Source organism: Oncorhynchus mykiss, chromosome 10 (genome assembly GCF_057628025.1).
Source record: "Oncorhynchus mykiss isolate SJ-2025 chromosome 10, ASM5762802v1, whole genome shotgun sequence".
NCBI lineage: Eukaryota > Metazoa > Chordata > Actinopteri > Salmoniformes > Salmonidae > Oncorhynchus > Oncorhynchus mykiss.
The window spans coordinates 48,240,001-48,260,173 of NC_143031.1; the positions used below are offsets into that span (position 1 = coordinate 48,240,001).

The following is a 20,173-nucleotide window of genomic DNA, read 5'->3' on the forward strand; positions in this document are numbered from 1 at the left end:
TTTTATGGTGAACATCACCAATGAGCAGCCCCTGTATAGCAGGCGTTACCCTGATGGCCTCGGCCAGTGGTTCCATAACGAGTGCAAAGAGGAGGGGGGATAAAGGACAGCCCTGTCTGGTACCTCTGTGTATAGAGAAGCTATTTGACCTTAGCCCATTAGTAAGGACAGAAGCCTGAGGATCATCACATAAAACTTTCACCCATTTTATAAAGTTGTCACCCAGACCAAATTTATTTAGAGCAAATAATAGGTAAGACCACTCCACACGATCAAATGCTTTCTCAGCATCTAGGGAGAGCACAAGACCATCCACAGCACTTTGTTGGTAAGCTTGAATTACATTAAGAAGCCGCCTGACATTGTTGCATGACTTACGGCCCTTAATGAAGCCAGTTTGGTCTCCTTTCACAATTAGTGGCAGTGAGTCCTCTAATCTTGTGGCTAGAATTTTAGAAAGCAATTTTCTATCTACATTCAGAAGGGAAATTGGTCTGTACGAGGAACAAGACTCTGGACATTTTCCCTTTTTGAGAATAAGTGAAATGTTGGCTTCTCTCAGCGTTTGAGGGAGTTGGTCATTTGAAAATGAGTGATTAAACATATCACGCAATGGCTCAAGGAACTCTTTATAGAACTCACTACAAAACCCGTCTGGTCCTGGGGCCTTACCATTTTGCAGATTCTTAATTGCAAACATTATCTCTTCCTTGGTAATAGGGGCATTAAGGAGGGACCGCTGCTCTTCGGAGATAGTAGGGAGCTCAATCTTACAAAATAAGTTTTCCATTAATTTGGGTGCATCATTTGGCAGTTCTGAGGCATAAAGATTTGTATAAAATTTCTTAAATGAGTCACTTATCAATTTATTTTCATATAAATGATTACCATCAGAGTCAGTAATAGTAGCAATTGACTGAGAGTCAGCTCTCTTTTTAGCTAAGTATGCCAAGTACTTTCCTGGCTTATCGCCATGTTCATATAGCTTTTGCCTGACAAATCTCATTTTCTTTTCAGCGTCCTGTGTTAGGAGAGAGTCTAACGTTGATCTAATGACTGATATTTCCTTTAATAGGGCAGGAGTGGGCGTTTTAATGCAGTCCTTCTCTTTAGTTCCTAATTCACCCTCTAACATTTTTTGCTTTTCACGCTTTTTCCGTCTCTTAGTAGCTGTGTATGACATAATCAGACCCCTGGCATACGCTTTACAGGTCTCCCAAAGGAGCGAGGGGTTATCTGTTGATTGAGAGTTAATAGAGAAAAATGCTTTAAACTCTGTAATGAAATATGATGTGAATGTATGGTCTTTAAGAATGGAGGTTGAACACAACCAATGTCTTGACCGATTGAATGCCCCGTTGAGTTTTATGTCCAGGATCACCTCAGCATGATCATATATGACTATGCTTCCTATCCTAGCGGATAGAACAGACTGCAGAGACGTCCTGGGCACAAAAAAATAATCTATTCTAGTCTGACATCCATCAGGTGCAGAGAAAAAAGTGAACTCTCTGTTGGAGGGATGAAAAGCTCTCCAGACATCCGCATACCCCAGATCATCACAAATAGCTTTAAGTGACTTAGCTTGAGGAAAGAGTGAAGCTATACCGCTGGGGAACCTATCAATAAGGGGGTTCAACAAGCAGTTAAAATCTCCTCCAACCACTGCAGTGTCCGAGTTTAATTCTGAAAAGTCTAGAAATACCTTAGTGAGGAAATCAGGGGGGTGAGCAGGGGGGAAGTAAATATTCATTATAGAAATGTTCTGCCCTTGTAAAGTACCATTAATTATAACAAAGCGACCAAATTTATCTTTCACACAATTCAAGACCTTAAGTGGTAAGTTATTTTTCACCAGAATTGCTACCCCTCTACTTCTGGATGTAAATGATGAGAAAAACACTTGACCAAACCCCCCTTGTTGTAATTTCAGGTGCTCCTTATCATCCAAATGAGTTTCTTGCAACAGGGCAATATCAATATTTTCTTTTTTCAAAAAAGATAGTACCTTCTTCCTCTTAATGGGGTTATGGCTCCCTCCAATGTTCCATGTACATACACGCAGTCCGTTACCTGCCATTGTATCTTGACCATTCAATATCCAGGCTGGATCCCACTGTAAAAGTGGGGTGGTACCTTTTTCCATGTGTTGAACTCTCCTCTATCTCACCGAGCATAAACAAACGATATGAACCCTGAACTCGAACTATACTAAACCCAAAAATTAAACATGTAAAAATCCAAAGGGGGGTTTTCCCACTAGCTAACATGCAGGGGATTTCAACTCTCCAATGTAGACTCTTTTAAGTCTGCATCACCGCTCCATAGCCTCATCCTTTATATGTATGGAAAAGAAAATCAATAGGAGAATATTGAGGCTCTTCCACCTAAAACCAAGCCTGGGCACCAATATGGATTCACACATTTCTCAGCCTGAGCTATAGCGGCTATTACTTTAGCAAGAAAAATAATAAAGATACGAATATTACTGAGCCGGAGTACGTGAGGACTCACGTCACTGTTTCATGATCAGATTCAACCAAAAATAAACAAAGTTATCCAATGCTGCTGAGGTGCAGCTTAAAAGTTATTTACCCGAGAGAGTCAATAAACGCAGCAGCCTCTTCAGGTGTGTAGAGCTTTTTAGGTGATTCGTTGACCATAATCTTCAATGTGGCCGGGTACAACAGTGCGTAGTCCATCTTCATTCTCCTGAGTCGAGCCTTCGCCTCATCAAACGCTTTGCGTCTTCGTACAGCCGCAGTGGAATAATCATTGAAGAATGAGACCTTAGGACTTTTACGTTGACTACCATCAGAGCCGATGTTTCTAGCCGCGTCCATGACGCGCTGCTTGTCGGTGAAGTTGTGGAACTTTATAACCACCGGCCGTGGGCGCTGATTGGGACCGGGTATCGGTGCTTGAGAGCGATGGGCTCTATCCAGCTTCACACGGCCAGCCTTAGTGTCCATTTGTAGGTAGCCAGGGATCCGTTCCTCAAAGAATTTTACTGAACGTGTCCCTTCAGAATTTTCCGGGAGTCCCACAACACGAATATTGCATCTGCGTCCTCGATTATCCAAGTCGTCAATGTGCTCCCCCATTTCGCGCACCTGTTTCTCAAGTGTTTTTATCTTAGCGTCCATAGATGTAGTTGAAGTTTCCACTGCATCAATTCTTCCTTCCGCCTCAACAACACGTTCCACAACCCTCTGTAGTTCAGCTGAATGGCCTGCTATTGCTTCCAAGACCGTTCTTATCTTAGCATCGATCACTTTAGTAATGTTATCAGTCATCTTGTGCCTGTATCCGCAATGGTGCTAGCCTCGCTAACGTTAGCTAGCTCCTCATGCACATCCACAGGGGTGGTGGTTTTGGTCGACTTCTTAGTAGTTCTGTTGGGCATGTTGTCGGAGATTTTTGCGAAAAAGCCGTCAAGACTCATTATATGGTAACTTATTTAGCCAATTCTACCACTTTTTCAAGCTAGGAGATTAATGTAAAAATATAAATTTACGAATGCAACGAGAGCTCGCTGAAACACCGTGTTCTCTCTACGGCGCCATTTTTATCCCCCTTCATGTTTTTATACTTTAACAATGAAGTTCGTTAAGTCGGAAGGTTGTATAATAGAGCTTTGTAAACAAAAAGGAAGTAATGAAGTGATCTATGGGACTTTAATGAGGACCAGCCAACCTTTTGAGACAGGATGCAGTGATGTGTATTATCCTGTTTGCAACAAGGCACAAAAGTAATACAAAGTGTTATGTTTGGAGCAAATCCAATACAACACATTACTGAGTACCACTTTCCATAGTTTCAAGCATTATGGTGGCTGCATCATGTAATAGGTATGCTTGTAAAGGACTAGGGAGTTTTTCAGGATAAAAAAAAATTAACAGAATGGAGCTAAGCACAGGCAAAATACTAGAGGAAAACCTTGTTCAGTCTGCTTTCCACCAGAAACTGGGAGATTAATTCAACTTTCAGCAGGTCAAATCTACACTGGAGTCGCTTACCAAGAAGACAGCAAATGTGTCCGAGTTACAATTTTGATTTAAATCCGCTTGAAAATCGATGGCAATACTTGAAAATGGTTGGTATCAATGATCAAACGCCAATTTGACAGAGCTCGAAGAATAATGGGCAGAAGACAGAAAAACGTACTGCTGTAATAGCTGCCAATGGTGATTTTAACATGTACTCAGAGGTGTGAATAATTATGTAAATGAGATATTCAATCAAAAAATAATAATAATCTAAAAACATGGTTTCACTTTGTCATTATGAGGTGTTGTGTGTAGATGGGATTGTGTGTAATGTGGATTTTTAACATTTTGAAGTCAGGCTGTAACACAACAAAATGTGGAATAAGTCAAGGGATATGAATAATTTCTGAATGCACTGTAACATAAGCAGACAAACAGATTAGGGGCAGAAGACATTAATTGAAATTTGATGCAAATTGGAAAAAGTCCAATGCTTTCACCATTGACTGGAGGCTTTCACGGATATTTTCGATTTTACTGATTTTACTCTTGTAGTGGTACAAATTATGTGATAGCTAAAAAGCAATTAAATCGTGTGTCCCTTGTGACATAACGAGTTCTTAAATTAATAACAGGCGGTGTTCCGTGTGTTCTATTTCTCAGAATTATTTTTCCAAACGGGAGAATGGGGTCATAAAAAGTGGCCTCTGTTCTGGGAATAATTTTGTAAAAAATGTGGGGCGCACATCGTAATTCGGTCATCTTAAATGGTTGTATAAATTCGCCAGTTAACCAGAAGTGTAATCAATGCGCAGAACCTCAAAATGTAAAGCCTAACAAATCGCATTTTGTGACTTTGAAGACACGCAGCTTTGTTGATTGGAGCTGTTTGAAGGTAGGTTGGAGCGCAGTGCCCACCACCAACTCCATGTCGACTTCGTTTAACTAATTGGCATAAATGGCAGGTTCACATTATTAATTAATTCATCTGGCTATCAATTGTCTGATACAGTGAAATAGAGAAATAGAGGGACAAATAGAGAAAACGTAACCAGGCAACTGGATCAATAATAAATCAACATGGAAATCAACTTTAATGCATGGAAAACTATGGGATGGATTCAATCCGTATTACTGTAGATCCGTAATTTCTGATTGAGCCGACATGTGCAGCGTGTACCATGAATGCAGTCTCTGCGACTGCGGGACCATTGCCTTTCACGCTAAAAAGCGGATATTCAGTGCTACGGAATGAATAGAGCCCATACTTTCTTCCAAGGTTTCAGAGCTCTCATGTTGTTGTTTTTTTCAGCCTGTCTACATACCTTTGAAGTGCATTACCGTTGAAATTGTCACCACACCCTTGGACAGTAAATGGTGAGAAAGGTGTCCCTTGATCACCATGATTACATGTATGAATCACGATTGATGTTGTCTTCTGCAACTTATTTAGGTGAGCTGAACTTGTGTAAACTGTGGGCTATTTAGGTGTGACTCAGCCAACAACACTGCAATGTATTTCATTTCCATCATCTCTAGTGAGGAAGGAGTAAGGAGCGGCAATGAAAAGGGGCACAAAGAGTCAGCGACCTCGGTGACATGTGAGAATGAGGAGGACATGGATGAAGGGTTTACAGGGACTCTGCTACCTGCGAGAGATGCTCCTTCGTGGATGTGGGAGGGCTTCTCCATAGATGACTACAACCCAAAACCCCAACCCCAAGGTCCCCAACCAAAGATCATCACACCCAAACTGAAGGAAGATAAGAGATGCCTACCCAAAGTGACCGTGCCGCAGCCTTTCAAGATGACCCTGCGTGAGGAGAGCGAGGGGCAGAAGCAGAGGCAGCTTAGGAAGGCCTGGGAGGAGACTGCCAACAAGCCCACAGCCACGCTGCCTCGATTCAAAGCGAACCCTGTTCCCAAGAGCAACCAGTTGCCCTTGTATGATAAGATCGTAGAGGAGTGTGAGAGGCAGAGAAAGGTTCTCTATGAGAAACGGAGAGATCTCATGCTGGCCATGCAACAGCCCTTTAACTTGGGGTCAAAGGTTGCACATGGTTCTGCCAAGAGGATGGCTGTAGCTGAGGGTGATGGAGATGGAACAGCAGCCAAGGAGGGAGACGAGGGTCCAAAGCCGGAGAGTTCAGTTCCTGTCCGCTCCTATAAGGACATACTGAAAAGATGTGCCCAGCTGGCTACTCGTCATCCCCCTCCAACGGGAGTGGAGAAGAAGCTCACTTTCCAACCCGTTATCAACCGGACTATACCTGACTTTGGGAGGTTGCACCACAGGTTTGAGGACCGTCTCAGGAGTGTCAGACAGGGAATGCATTCCACTGTGCCACAGCCTTTTAGTTTCCAGGTGAACGCTGGAGGGGATCAGACTGTCAGTACGTCTAAGAAAACTCAAAAGCATGGCAAGAAGGACCCATGCCCCGTGGTGAAGTGGGAGCTAGCTAGAATTCTGGCCAGCTCACAAAGACTTACCAAGTCTGCACTGCTACGAGAGGAGGCTGCGAAGTATGTGCAGAGTATACTGAATTTCAGTTCTTAATTTGATGCAAATGTTGTTTTTTTAAACTGTGGCAGGTTTCTATTTAGACTCATGAATACATCTTCTGCTGTTTACAGGAAGAGACTAGTAACGAGAGAGAAGAGACTGAGAGCAGAGCAGCAGAAGTCAGAAGCTGGCTGTAGTCTTCAGAAAGAAGTGGCCAAGTGGCTCAACGCCCAGAAACAGCGCAGTACTGCCAGGGCACAGCGGCAACAACAGAACTTCAGGTATACCTCTTAAGACCATGGAGGGGAGCTCTCAGAATATTACTACTCAGCCCTCCCTTTGTGTAACTTAGGAAGGAGATGAAGGTGCGTAGTGCTGAGTATCAATCTGAGCTGGCAGACATGATGGAGAGAGTGAACAGTAGACCACTGCTGCTCCAGCGCCACTGGCAGGTCAGAGTTTAGCATAGAGTTGCAACTCAGCTGATATCCCTCCTTTACCAGTACACACTATTCAGCCACAGTGAAGTACTTCTAAGGTCGGGTGCCTACAACCATAGCAGCGGGAAGTAGCCCCCTGAAAAATCATCATAATAAAATATATATTAATAAAAAAATAACATCTTCACAAAAGAAACGCACTAGGCCTTTACTAGTCCTGTATTAGCTGACCGATATAGCCGTCTGTAGCGCAGGCAAGCATCCCCCCAAAACTACTTCTCGCGGCTATGCCTCCCTCCACAAAGAGAGGGCCTGATCTCCAGAAGTGGGGATAACATCATAGGGTAATTGTGTTGTGTCCTGTCCAAAGACCCGGAGAGAGGCAGACAAGCGTTTCTCCCTGATCCTGGAGCGGGCTGGGCTGGACGAAGCTCTGCTGTGGAGCAAGGCTATGCTCCAGGAACAGGGCCAGCGTTTACAGCTGGAGGCCACAGAGGAAGCCTAGGAGGGCACTGATACTGATCTCCATGAGGAGCTTGCAGACTCCTCTGAGGGACGAACCCTGACAAAGACATGTTTTTACTAGTGTATTAAATTACAAGTGTTTGATCACATTCAAATTGTATGTTGCAACTCTCTACCATCTTATATCAGTGCATTCTTTGAGAAGTCACACTGTTGATATGCAACTAAGATATGCAACTGTTCAGGGAAGTCAGGAACCAATACACACAGTCAGTCAGGAAAGCAAAGGCTAGCTTTTTCAAACAGAAATTTGCATCCTGTAGCTCTATATCCAAAAAGTTTTGGGACACTGTAAAGTCCATGGAGAATAAGAGCACCTCCTCCCAGCTGCCCACTGCACTGAGGCTAGGTAACACGGTCACCACCGATAAATCCATGATAATCAAACATTTCAGTTAGCATTTCTCTATGGCTGGCCATGCTTTCCTCCTGGCTACCACAACCCCGGCCAACAGCTCCGCACACCTCGCAGCTACTTGCCAGAGCATCCCCAGCTTCTCCTTCACCCAAATCCAGATAGCAGATGTTCTGAAAGAGCTGCAAAACCTGGACCCATACAAATCAGCTGGGCTAGACAATCTGGACCTCTCTTTCTAAAACTATCCTCCTCCATTGTTGCAACCCCTATTACCAGTCTGTTCAACCTCTCTTTCGTATCATCCGAGATCCCTAAAGATTGGAAAGCTGCCGCGGTCATCCCCCCCAACTACTTCGCAGACAGAGTTCAGTGTGTCAAATCGGAGGGCCTGTTCACCGGACCTCAGGCAGTCTCTATGGGGGTACCACAGAGTTCAATTCTCAGGCCGAATCTTTTCTCTGTATATATCAACGATGTCGCTCTTGCTGCGGGTGATTCCCTGATCCACCTCTACGCAGACAACACCATTCTTTATACATCTGTCCCTTCTTTGGACACTGTGTTAACTAACCTCCAAACGAGCTTCAATGCCATACAACACTCCTTCCATGGCCTCCAACTGCTCTTAATCGCAGCAAAAGGTGGCGCTACAAAGTATTAACTTAAGGGGGCTGAATAATTTTGCAATTTTTCAGTTTTTGATTTGTTAAAAAAGTTTGAAATATCCAATAAATGTCGTTCCACTTCATGATTGTGTCCCACTTGTTGTTGATTCTTCACAAAAAAATACAGTTTTATATCTTTATGTTTGAAGCCTGAAATGTGGCAAAAGGTCGCAAAGTTCAAGGGGACAGAATACTTTCGCAAGGCACTGTATATCTTACTGATCATCCCCAAAGCCAACACCTCCTTGGCCGCCTTTCCTTCCAGTTCTCTGCTGCCAGTGACTGGAACGAATTGCAAAAATCGCTGATGCTGGAGACATATTTCCCTCACTAACTTTACACATCAGCTGTCTGAGCAGCTAACCGATCGCTGCAGCTGTACATAGTCCATCTGTAAATAGCCCACCCAATCTACCTACCTCATCCCCATATTGTTTATATTTACTTTTCTGCTCATTTGCACACCAGTATCACTACTTGCACATCATCATCTGCTCATCTATCACTCCAGTGTTAATCTGCTAAATTGTAATTACTTCGCTACTATGGCCTATTTATTGCCTTACCTCCTCACGCCATTTGCACACTGTATATACTTTCTTCTTTTTCTATTGTGTTATTTACTGTATGCTTGTTTATTCCATGTGTAACTGTGTTGTTGTTTGTGTTGCACTGCTTTGCTTTATCTTGGCCAGGTCGCAGTTGTAAATGAGAACTTGTTCTCAACTAGCTTACCTGGTTAAATAAAGGTGAAATATATATATTTTTAAAATAAATTCACTGTCCTCTCTTCCTCTGTAAGGACAAGAATGTAATGGCTTCTAGGACAAGAGCTAATGGGGTTTGATAATAGCTACTATAATTGTACCCCCAGCTGCTTGCATTAGCTAACAGACATGGTAGAGAGATAGAGGTAGAAGCTTCTTTGTCTTTCTGGAAAAGTTTTTAATTTGTCTCCATGAAAGCTGAATTATTGTTTATAAATGCAGTCAAATAAAATAAAATAAAATAGTAAAAAAATTGTAAAAAATCACAATACAGTATAAAAACAATATAAAAACTGTAAAAAAAAGAAATACAATGGTAAAATACTTACAATCTTAAATAACTCCAAAATAGAACAAGGTATCTATCAAAATTTCTACACCAGTGACTGGGACACCACTGACAGTATCCCACCTTGCATAGTTAGATTGACTTCCACATGTTTTAGGGCAATGTAGGTCAGTGTGCAATAATTTTTCTTTGTTTTAAATATACATACAGTACCAGTCAAAAGTTTGGACACACCTACTCAAGGGTTTTTCTTTATTTTTGTACTATTTTCTACATTGTAGAATAATAGTGAAGACATCACAACTATGAAATAACACATATGGAATCATGTAGTCACCAAAAAAGTGTTAAACAAATCAAAAACATATTTAATATGTTACATTCTTCAAAGTAGCCACCCTTTGCCTTGATGACAATGTTGCACACTCTTGGCATTCTCTTAACCAGCTTCATGAGGAATGCTTTTTCAACAGTCTTGAAGGAGTTCCCACATATACTGAGCACTTGTTGGGTGCTTTTCCTTCACTCTGTGGTTCCAACTCATCCCAAAGCATCTCAACTGGGTTGAGGTCGGGTGATTGTGGAGGCCAGGTCTGATGCAGCACTTTAATTCCTATATGTTCATCAACCAATTCAACTGTAACAAAGCAAAACACTTTGTCCGTTTCTAAGAATTTGTAAGGTTCTTATTTGCATGAAACAGGCAAAGATCAGTCTCAACAGACAACAGACCACTCTGTATAACTCTACGCCAAATGTACACATTATTTGGTCATTATTGATAAAAAATCCTTCAACAGCACTCCATCACTCTCCTTGGTCAAATAGCCCCAACACAGCTTGGAGGTGTGTTTTGGGTCATTGTCCTGCTGAAAAACAACTGATAGTCCCACTAAGCGCAAACCAGAGGGGATGGCGTATTGCTACAGAATGCTGTGTTAGCCATGCTGGTTAAGTGTGCCTTGAATTCTAAATAAATCACAGACAGTGTCACCAGCAAAGCACCCCAACAACATCACACTTCCTCCTCCATGCTTCACGGTGGGAATCACACATGCAGAGATCATCCGTTCACCTACTCTGCATCTTACAAAGACACGGCGGTTGGAACCAAGAATCTCAAATTTGGACTCGTCAAAGGACAGATTTCCACCGGTCTAAGGTCCATTGCTTGTGTTTCTTGGCCTAAGCAAGTATTTTCTTATTATTGGTATCCTTTAGTAGTGGTTTCTTCACGCAGTCTCCTCTGAACAGTTGATGTTGAGATGTGTCTGTTACTTAAACTCTGTGAATCATTTATTTGGGCTGCAATCTGAGGTGCAGTTAACTCTAATGACTTTTTCCTCTGCAGCAGAGGTAACTCTGGGTCTTCCTTTCCTGTGGCGGTCCTCGTGAGAGCCAGTGTCATCATGGCTTTTGATGGTATTTTTTATTTATTTAACCTTTATTTAACCAGGAGATTAAAATATATTTTTCAAGAGCGCCCTGGCCAAGATAGGCAGCACCAAGTCATTACAAAAAAAATTACAGACAGACAACATGAAAAACTACAAGTAATCTAGTAAAAACCATTGAATTCACAAGAGTATAAAACAGCGACTGCAGTTGAAGAAACTCAAAGTTCATGAAATTTTCCGGATTGACTGACCTTCATGTCTTAAAGTAATGATGGGCTGTCATTTCTCTTTGCTTATTTGAGCTGTTCTTGCCATAATATGGATTTGATTTTTTACCAAATAGGGCTGGCTATCATCTGTATACCACCCCTACCTTGTCACAACACAACTGATTGGCTCAAACGCAATTAAGGAAATAAATTACACAAATTAACTTTTAACATGGCACAACTGTTAATTGAAATGCATTCCAGGTGACTACCTCATGAAGCCGGTTGAGAGAATGCTAAGAGTGTCCATAGCTGTCATCATGGCAAAGGGTGGCTACTTTGAGGAATCTCAAATATAAAATAAATGTTTTGGTTACTACATCATTCCATATGTGTTATTCACAGTTTGTCTTCACTATTATTCTACACTGTAGAAAATAGTCAAAATAAAGAAAAACCTTGGAATGAACAGGTTTGTCCAAACTTTTGACTGGTATTGTACGTTTGCTTTGGCATTAATGAATATGTGTATAACCCATTTCTATTCAGCGAGTAACACATAAATACACTCTTAGAAAAAAATAGTTCCAAAAGGGTTATTTGGCTGTCCCCATAGGAGAACCCTTTTCGGCTCCAGGTAGAACCCTTTTCTTTTCAGCGAGGGTTCTACATGGAACCCAAAAGGGTTCTGCCTGGAATCAAAAAGGCTTCTTCAAAGGGTTCTCCTATGGGGACAGATGAATAACCCTTTTAGGTTCAGGATAGCAGTCTCTTTGTATTAGAGTGTCACAAGACTTACTTTGGTTAGAGCGGTACAGTGGGGCAAAAAAGTATTTAGTCAGCCACCAATTGTGCAAGTTATCCCACTTAAAAAGATGAGAGAGGCCTGTAATTTTCATCATAGGTATACTTCAACTATGACAGACAAAATTATAAGAAAAAAAATCCAGAAAATCACATTGTCGGATTTTTAATGAATTTATTTGCAAATTATGGTGGAAAATAAGTATTTGGTCAATAACAAAAGTTTATCTCAATACTTTGTTATATACCCTTTGTTGGCAATGACAGAGGTCAAACGTTTTCTGTAAGTCTTCACGAGGTTTTCACACACTGTTGCTGGTATTTTGGCCCATTCCTCCATGCAGATCTCCTCTAGAGCAGTGATGTTTTGGGGCTGTTGCTGGGCAACACGGACTTTCAACTCCCTTCAAAGATTTTCTATGGGGTTGAGATCTGGAGACTAGCTAGGCCACTCCAGGACCTTGAAATGCTTCTTATGAAGCCACTCCTTCGTTGCCCGAGCGGTGTGTTTGAGATCATTGTCATGCTGAAAGACCCAGCCATGTTTCATCTTCAATGCCCTTGCTGATGGAAGGAGGTTTTCACTCAAAATCTCACGATACATGGCCCCATTCATTCTTTCCTTTACACGGATCAGTCGTCCTGGTCCCGTTGCAGAAAAACAGCCCCAAAGCATGATGTTTCCACTCCCATGCTTCACAGTAGGTATGGTGTTCTTTGGATGCAACTCAGCATTCTTTGTCCTCCAAACACGACAAGTTGAGTTTTTACCAAAAAGTTATATTTTGGTTTCATCTGACCATATGACATTCTCCCAATCTTCTTCTGGATCATCCAAATGCTCTCTAGCAAACTTCAGACGGGCCTGGACATGTACTGGCTTAAGCAGGGGGACACGTCTGGCACTGCAGGATTTAAGTCCCTGGCGGCGTAGTGTGTTACTGATGGTAGGCTTTGTTACTTTGGTCCCAGCTCTCTGCAGGTCATTCACTAGGTGGTTCTGGGATTTTTGCTCACTGTTCTTGTGATCATTTTAACCCCACGGGGTGAGATCTTGCGTGGAGCCCCAGATTGAGGGAGATTATCAGTGGTCTTGTATGTCTTCCATTTCCTAATAATTGCTCCTACAGTTGATTTCTTCAAACCAAGCTGTTTACCTATTGTAGATTCAGTCTTCCCAGCCTGGTGCAGGTCTACAATTTTGTTTCTGGTGTCCTTTGACAGCTCTTTGGTCTTGGCCATAGTGGAGTTTGGAGTGTGACTCTTTGAGGTTGTGTCTTTTATACTGATAACAAGTTCAAACAGGTGCCATTAATACAGGTAACGAGTGGAGGACAGAGGAGCCTCTTAAAGAAGAAGTTACAGGTCTGTGAGAGCCAGACATCTTGCTTGTTTGTAGGTGACCAAATACTTATTTTCCACCATAATTTGCAAATAAATTCATAAAAAATCCGACAATGTGATTTTCTGGATTTTCTCTCTCTCATTTTGTCTGTCATAGTTGAAGTGTACCTATGATGAAAATTACAGGCCTCTCTCATCTTTTTAAGTGGGAGAACTTGCACAATTGGTGGCTGACTAAATACTTTTTTGCCCCACTGTATGTAGAAGGTAGTGTTCCCTAAAGCAGGTTCCTCAGCAGGAAGGAGAGGGCTGCCCCTAGAGACAGACCCAGAGCCAGGAAGAAGGTCATCAAGGCACCTGCTGTCTCACAGTCTTTAGACCTCACCAGCCTGGGAAAGAGAACAGGGATCAGGTGGACAGCTCCAGATACTGGGGAACACGTTGCAAACTGCACCGATTGTTACTGCAGTGTAATAACATGTTGCATTAAACAAAACAAAAAAACGGTTAATGGAACAACCTGACAAAAGTGTTGAATAGATTCCGGGAAGATATCAACTGTGTGACTCACTGAGGTGCGTAGGACATGCAGAGACAGATTAAGTATCCATTGGACAGGGCGAATAATGTCATGATGGCAACGAAGGCAATGTCGTGGGAGAACAGGACTGGCAGGTACTGACGGTTGTCAGTCTTACACAGCATGATGAGAGGGATGAAGACCACGCGGGACACCACGAGCACAGGGAACAGACGGCTTCTCTTTGAGGGCTGTGGGACAGATAAAGACAGAGAGACCCTATTAGGCAGAGAAACATACTCTGAGGCATTGGAGCAGCAATTGAATGCAGTTATTGGTAGTAAAGACAGACAGACAGAGGGCAGAAATGTCAGACTCACCCACTGAACCATAGAGGTGACACTGCGGCCAATCAGGTCCATGACGTTAAAGACGATGAAGCAGCAGACGCAGAGAAAGTATCGGTCTGAAACATACAGATGTAAGGCAGATGTCCAACCCCAACTGGACATTATAGTGCTAGGCAATTATGTGTTGTTCTCCCAACTGTTTGCTCACCCCACTCCTTGTTTCCATACACACTCTTCACTTTTACTGTGACAGCGGGGAAAACCGACAGTGTGACAGCCAGCACACATGTCACACAGAGGGCCATCACCCAAACCTGTACAACAGTAACAAAGTGTGAGAGAAATGTTTGAGAAAATGTTGATTTGAATGGAGATTGGAATGACAGTGGGATCCGGAACACGGCACCTTTTTGAAGACTGCAAGGACAGATGACCTGGTGTGACTGTCAGTCTGTTGCGTCGTGAACAGGGCTTCTTTGGTCCCACTGGCCTCAAAATCACCATTTGTTATTATGGGTTCATTGTTGTAGCCATTCAGGTCACCATTGGCCAAAGCTTCTTTTTCTTTGTCTTTGAAAAGAATCGAACAAATCGTCAGGCAACTGCACTGATTTGACCGTGATAAAGACAGTGACAACCGGTTCAAGAATTATATCGTTTTTGAAGACATATCTGAAAACAAACAAACATATTAAGGAAAGTCACTGCACATAAATGAATGAACTATTAGTAATAATAGCTCTTCTATATGGTATAATGTATTTGTTATTAGTTAAGGATGGAATATAATGTTCCATAGACCTACCTGCACTTTCGAGAGGCTCGTTTGGGGTCGCCAGTTGGCCATGGTGACTTTGACTTTTCTCAAAGTAGAACCGGGCAAACTCCTAGAGTCCAACACAAAATCTTATGAGTACATTCCTCTGTAATGTCCAATGCAACAGTAGTAGAACTGACTCTTTCTCTCTTGTCATGGTCGGTGTAGCCACTCACCAGGTGTGGCAGTAGTAAGTAGCTGAGCAAAGTGAGCAGAGTCGCCACACAGGGGGTGATGAAGTATCCAAGAGCGGCACTGGCCTTGTCCGTTTTACCTACACGGAGAGAAAGAGAAACTCAGTACTAAATAGAATTAAAAGACACGTTCACGTGAAAACAGAGTCAAATCTATCCTGGAAGGCGGAGCTGAGATGTTTTCCCTACCAAACAGGATGTGGTGAACAGTTATTCAGTTGAGTGAAGCTGAAGCATAACACACACGTTTACCACAGTTTGAGCCTGCTCTTCCAGTTATGATAATGCCAGATTGTGTTCTGTAGGGTGTGTCTTAAGCCTGTTCACAGTCAGCCTCAAACAACTGTGCCCATGCCCCTATAAGCTTACTGTTTGAAAACCCAGTGCCTTACTTGCAAACAGAGGTACGGCATTTTGCATAACATTGTGAGCAAATGCCATTAGCCAAGGACCTGATTTAGTGAGCCTGTTACTATATTAAGGAGGAGGAGGTCATGTTGATTTAGTGTGCTTGGGTGTGTCATTGTGTTCGTTGTTAGTGTGTGTCGTGAGGTGATATGGCGTGCGTAGGGAAGTCTAGTACTCACTGAGGATAGAGAGCAGACTGGCCAGGGCAGCGAAGATCCCTGCCAGTCCCTGACCACTCATGAACAACGTGCTGTACTTCGGGGGGAGCATTCCTACCAGCCCAAACAGACTGCCCTGGAGCACAGCTCCAAAAGCTAGAGAACGGAAGGAAGAGAGGATGTGTGAGTATTTCCACATAAAATCTGATTGGAACACATTTTCATCAGACAAATAGTCAAAACAATGATACTACTACTTCTGATTCTGAACGATATAATATGTGATCCAGAGACACATGAGGGGAGGCGGGAACCAACTCACAGTTGATGAACCAGATAGTTGCCATGGTAACAGAGAAGAAGCTGTCGGGCTGCATGGGCACCTTGACCATAATGGCCGTGAGGAGGAAGAGGCAGAGGATGGAGACCAGACTGACAGCAATCCGGACCTTCTCTCTGATACTAACGCCACACAGGAAAAAGAAGGTTGGGTTTGACCACGACACTAAACTAGACCATACCATCCATTCAAAAAGAGACAGGTGTGGAATCAAAAGTAAGACACATTAGAACCATGTGGTATGTTGCTCACCGCTGATACAGGAAAGAGTTGGCCAGGGTGAAGAGGAGCAGGGGAAGCTGGGCTAGAAGTGTCATAAAGCTGGCAAACTCGTAGTCTTTAGTCACTGGGGTCGTTCCATTAGTAACTGGGGTCGTTCCATTAGCAACTGGGGTCGTTCCGTAACTTGACGGGGTCCCTTTGAGGCGGTCATCGAAATACTTCAGCAGAAAAGAATGGGAGAACAGAGGTGACATTAGCTGAAGCCCCCTACTCATATCATACAGCAAACTAATATTAGACCGTATGTTTGCCTGAAAGTGTAATATTCAGTGAACATTTTTATTGTTTGTGGTACCTAAATGTGTGTGTGTGTGAGTGTCTGGTTGTGATGAGGTAGAGGAGCTGTGTGGTACCTCAGTGGCGGTGATGAAGAAGTTCCATGGCAGCAGTGTCCCCAGTCCCAGGATAAAGATGATGACGGCCACAGCACAGCCTCTGTTAGGGGAGGGAAGACATCACTCACATCTCACATAGCAACCACTCCTACATCCGCAGGTAGCACTGCGTTTTAAGGTAGGTTACTGTTTCCACTGGTATTTACTTTGTATTTCATAGGAATGTATGTAGTAAGAATGGGTATTTTATGGTTTACTTACACAATTGGTAATTACCTGGTACTAAATGGTGCCTAGTGATGCTTAATGTATCCCAAAGAAACAAGTCATTTCTAGTTTTTTACTGTGTAATTACTGATATATCATGTAATTTCTTATCTGATTCCCATGGACCAGTGCTCAGGTGAACGATATGGTATGTCACACCCTGATCTGTTTCGCCCATCTTTGTGCATGTCTCCACCCCCCTCCAGGTGTCGCCCATCTTCCGCATTATCCCCAGTGCATTTATACCTGTGTTCTCTGTTTGTCTGTTGCCAGTTCCTCTTGTCTCGTCAAGTCCACCAGCCCTAGTCTGTTTTCTAGCCCTCCCGGTTCCGAACTTTTCTGCCTGTCCTGACCTTTTCTGCCTGCCTGTCCTCGACCTGTCGATTGCTTGACCCTTGTATTTTAATAAATATCAGAGACTCGAACCATCTGCATCTGGATCTCGCCCTGTGTCGTTATATGGTAACTAAATGAAGAAGCATGTGAAAGCTGCTCCCTACACGTTTTTGTCTCAGATGATTCAACCAATGAAAAGTGAGTAAACTCACCGGTCCACAGGGGCATTCTTCTGGGTAGTCATCCTGATACTCTTGAGTCTGTACACAAACATGGGACAGAGGATAGCTTCAGAACGTGTCACTCTTTTGTGTTGAAAAATAACCACAGCAAATCCCCCTGATTTGATTCTAATCAGTCATCTTTGACAAGAAATAACATAATATTTTTGCTCTTGGTGATTTCATAATGTTCTAAAAAGTCTACAACTTAAAAGGAGTTAACCATATCCAGTCCCCTCCCACCATCATTTCTACAACATAATTTCCTTGTCTTCTGCCATGTTCCGGTATCTCGGGTTAGACAAGGCTACTTTCTGAATGAACCATGTGGTAAAAAAAGAAAAGCTTTCCACGTGGCTTCTGAAACGAAGTATTCAATGGCAAACTTTGAGATGAAATTAGTATTATTATACAGGATGTTAGACCTATACAACATCTCAAAATGAACGGTTTTATTACTGACATGGAGAAAAACGTGTTCCATTACTTCGGCTAATACCGGTGTATTATACTATTGGCATTAACTTCAGGCCTATACATCCTTAATAATTATAACGCTCTAGATCTAAATCAGAAATGAGATCCTTCCCGGTGGACTATAACATCTTGGGGTAGCCAACACCTGTCGACACACACTCACCACCTACCTGCCTTATGCTTCAAATAGAAAATGTAGTTGATACATCGAATTATATTGAATTAAATCCTTGGTGTCGACACATCGGGTGGTTCCTCGTAGATCACCACGTTGAGGATATGACTCATACACGAACAACAAAGTAACAACAGTAGCTCTACGCACAGGCTGGCACGCTGCGCATGTCACTCTTTTATGTACAAACCAATTGAATGGATGTTTGGCTTGTGTGCATTGTTTTTTTGCTTGCTATTCATTTGATTTATTCCAACAGTTAAAACATGCAACACATTCAACAACACAGTATCTTATTCAAAACTCAAGCAACAGGGCAGTAGTAGCTGAGTGAAGACATAAACTAGTCGGTCAGAGAAGAAGTGCCCCCGATGCGGCACTATTAAATTGGACAAATAAAGCACAATTCTTCTTAATTTCTGGATCACAATTTTTTTTCTCAGCGAATAAAAAAGTTGCCTATAGTTGGGCGCCTCAAGGCTATTTGAGCTGTTCTTCACGGTGCATAGGTTATATCACCATGCAAAAAACACAGCCAAATGAAAAGAAATGCCAACAAAATAATAGAAGCAACGTATGTTAAACATTAAACTCACCAGTTAGAGTCGAATTGTTTAGTAGCTGGTATCGTCCTTGCTATGCTGACAAAACGCGCTCAATGAAGTGAACGCTTTTCAAAATTTAGCGCGAAGTGTTCCCTGTCCCTGTACATGGAGCGCCAATTTTGAGAGCGCCTATTGGCTGTGCAGTTTGTTCAGGGTTCAGGGGTGGAATTGTACCCAATTGTCATACTTGAGTAAAAGTAAAGATACCTTAATAGGAAATGACTAAAGTAGAAGTGAAAGTAACTCAGTAAAGTACTACTTGAGTAAAAGTCTAAAATGATTTGGATTTAAATATACTTAAGTATCAAAAGTAAATGTAATTGCTAAAATATACAAAATAAAAAGTAAGAGTATAAATAATTTCAAATTTATTTCAAATTCCTTATATTAAGCAAACCAGAGGGCACCATTTTCTTGTTTGTTAAATGTATTGATAGCCAGATACCTGCCAAAAGGTTGAACGTACATATCGTTAGGATTGTAAGAAAGTCCATAAGTAAAATGTTAGGATCAGAAAAGCCATGCGTGAAACATGGCTGTCAGCAGAGCCTTGTCTGGCAGCGAAAGTTTCTACTGACTACTGTTGAGATGTACAAACTATGGCATAAAGGAACGACGAGCGGATAAGAAGCAATCTGTAATTAATGAGCGAGCTAGTCAACATAACTATTTGTTCAGCACTTTGTAATGTACAGCAATAGAATTCAGAACATGGGGTGTTCTTACAGTATTCTCCCTGTACACCAAGTCAGAACCGTAGGATAAATAAAGGAGGCATATACGCACACAGGCAATGAAAGCTCTTACAAAATGTGATGATCGTATTTCTATAAAACAGGCTATAGGCTACATTTCCATCACCAAGTCAGGACAGTAGGCTAAGTTATGAGGGGGAAAGGGACCAAATTATTAGGGTGAGGCACATATATGGATCCAGATACCTGCCAAAAGGTTGAACGTACGTATTGTTAGGATCGTAAGAAAATCCATATGCAAATTGTTAGGATCGTAAGAAAAGCCATCTGTGAAACATGAAACGTAAATGTGAAATTTAAACTGTGAACATACAAACATGTTACGATTACTGACCATCATTTCAGGCTTGAACAAATCTTGTGTTACATTTCTGACATACAATAATACCTTTCAGAGTTTTGGCAGTTTCATCTCAGCAACAAAAAAAACGGACACCAAACGGCCTGTGAGGAGTGCTACGAGAACAAGCATAACACAGTATAAAAAACAGAAGTCAGTCAAACTGGAAAGTTTTCACGTTTTCAAGTTAAACATCTCCATTCTCTATTACTCAGTTGCGTTGACATCATATTTAGGTAGCTAATGTAATGGATTTGTTTTCCAGTGCAAGTTTAGATAGCACTAGCTGTATTATGCCTACAA

General features: G+C 42.2%; 3 protein-coding genes across 4 annotated transcripts in view; 1 reads left to right on the top strand and 2 right to left on the bottom strand.

Annotated features, from left to right (window-relative positions):
- Nucleotides 1–3,601, bottom strand: part of zgc:165604 (immunoglobulin domain-containing protein) — a 10,556-nt gene extending 6,955 nt beyond the window's left edge. The window contains exon 1 of the mRNA XM_036933229.2: nucleotides 2,596–3,601. The gene's annotated coding sequence lies outside the window, so the exon portion shown is untranslated. The remainder of the gene's footprint in view (nucleotides 1–2,595) is intronic.
- A 1,882-nt stretch (nucleotides 3,602–5,483) lies between these two features.
- On the top strand, nucleotides 5,484–7,546 carry LOC110534126 (protein FAM161A-like). Its single transcript, XM_090186903.1, has 2 exons — nucleotides 5,484–6,512; nucleotides 6,624–7,546. Exons 1-2 carry the CDS (start codon nucleotides 5,503–5,505, stop codon nucleotides 6,784–6,786), a joined length of 1,173 nt encoding a protein of 390 aa, XP_090043029.1. The 5' UTR covers nucleotides 5,484–5,502; the 3' UTR covers nucleotides 6,787–7,546.
- Nucleotides 7,547–9,404: 1,858 nt separating this feature from the next.
- On the bottom strand, nucleotides 9,405–18,960 carry LOC110534127 (equilibrative nucleoside transporter 2). Of its 2 annotated transcripts, none has more exons than XM_036933231.2 (13): nucleotides 18,166–18,382; nucleotides 17,510–17,557; nucleotides 16,713–16,794; nucleotides 16,330–16,517; nucleotides 16,060–16,199; nucleotides 15,759–15,893; nucleotides 15,154–15,251; nucleotides 14,966–15,047; nucleotides 14,567–14,730; nucleotides 14,369–14,474; nucleotides 14,191–14,276; nucleotides 13,862–14,061; nucleotides 9,405–13,679 (listed from the first exon to the last, which is right to left on the bottom strand). In XM_036933231.2, the coding sequence occupies exons 2-13, from the start codon at nucleotides 17,539–17,541 to the stop codon at nucleotides 13,568–13,570; spliced, it is 1,425 nt and encodes a 474-aa protein (XP_036789126.2). In that variant the 5' UTR covers nucleotides 17,542–17,557; nucleotides 18,166–18,382; the 3' UTR covers nucleotides 9,405–13,567. The 2 variants fall into 2 exon arrangements, with proteins under 2 accessions (XP_036789126.2, XP_021474487.3); XM_021618812.3 differs by lacking the exon at nucleotides 18,166–18,382 and adding an exon at nucleotides 18,767–18,960 and having other exon boundaries at nucleotides 9,782–13,679.
- Nucleotides 18,961–20,173: the final 1,213 nt, after the last annotated feature.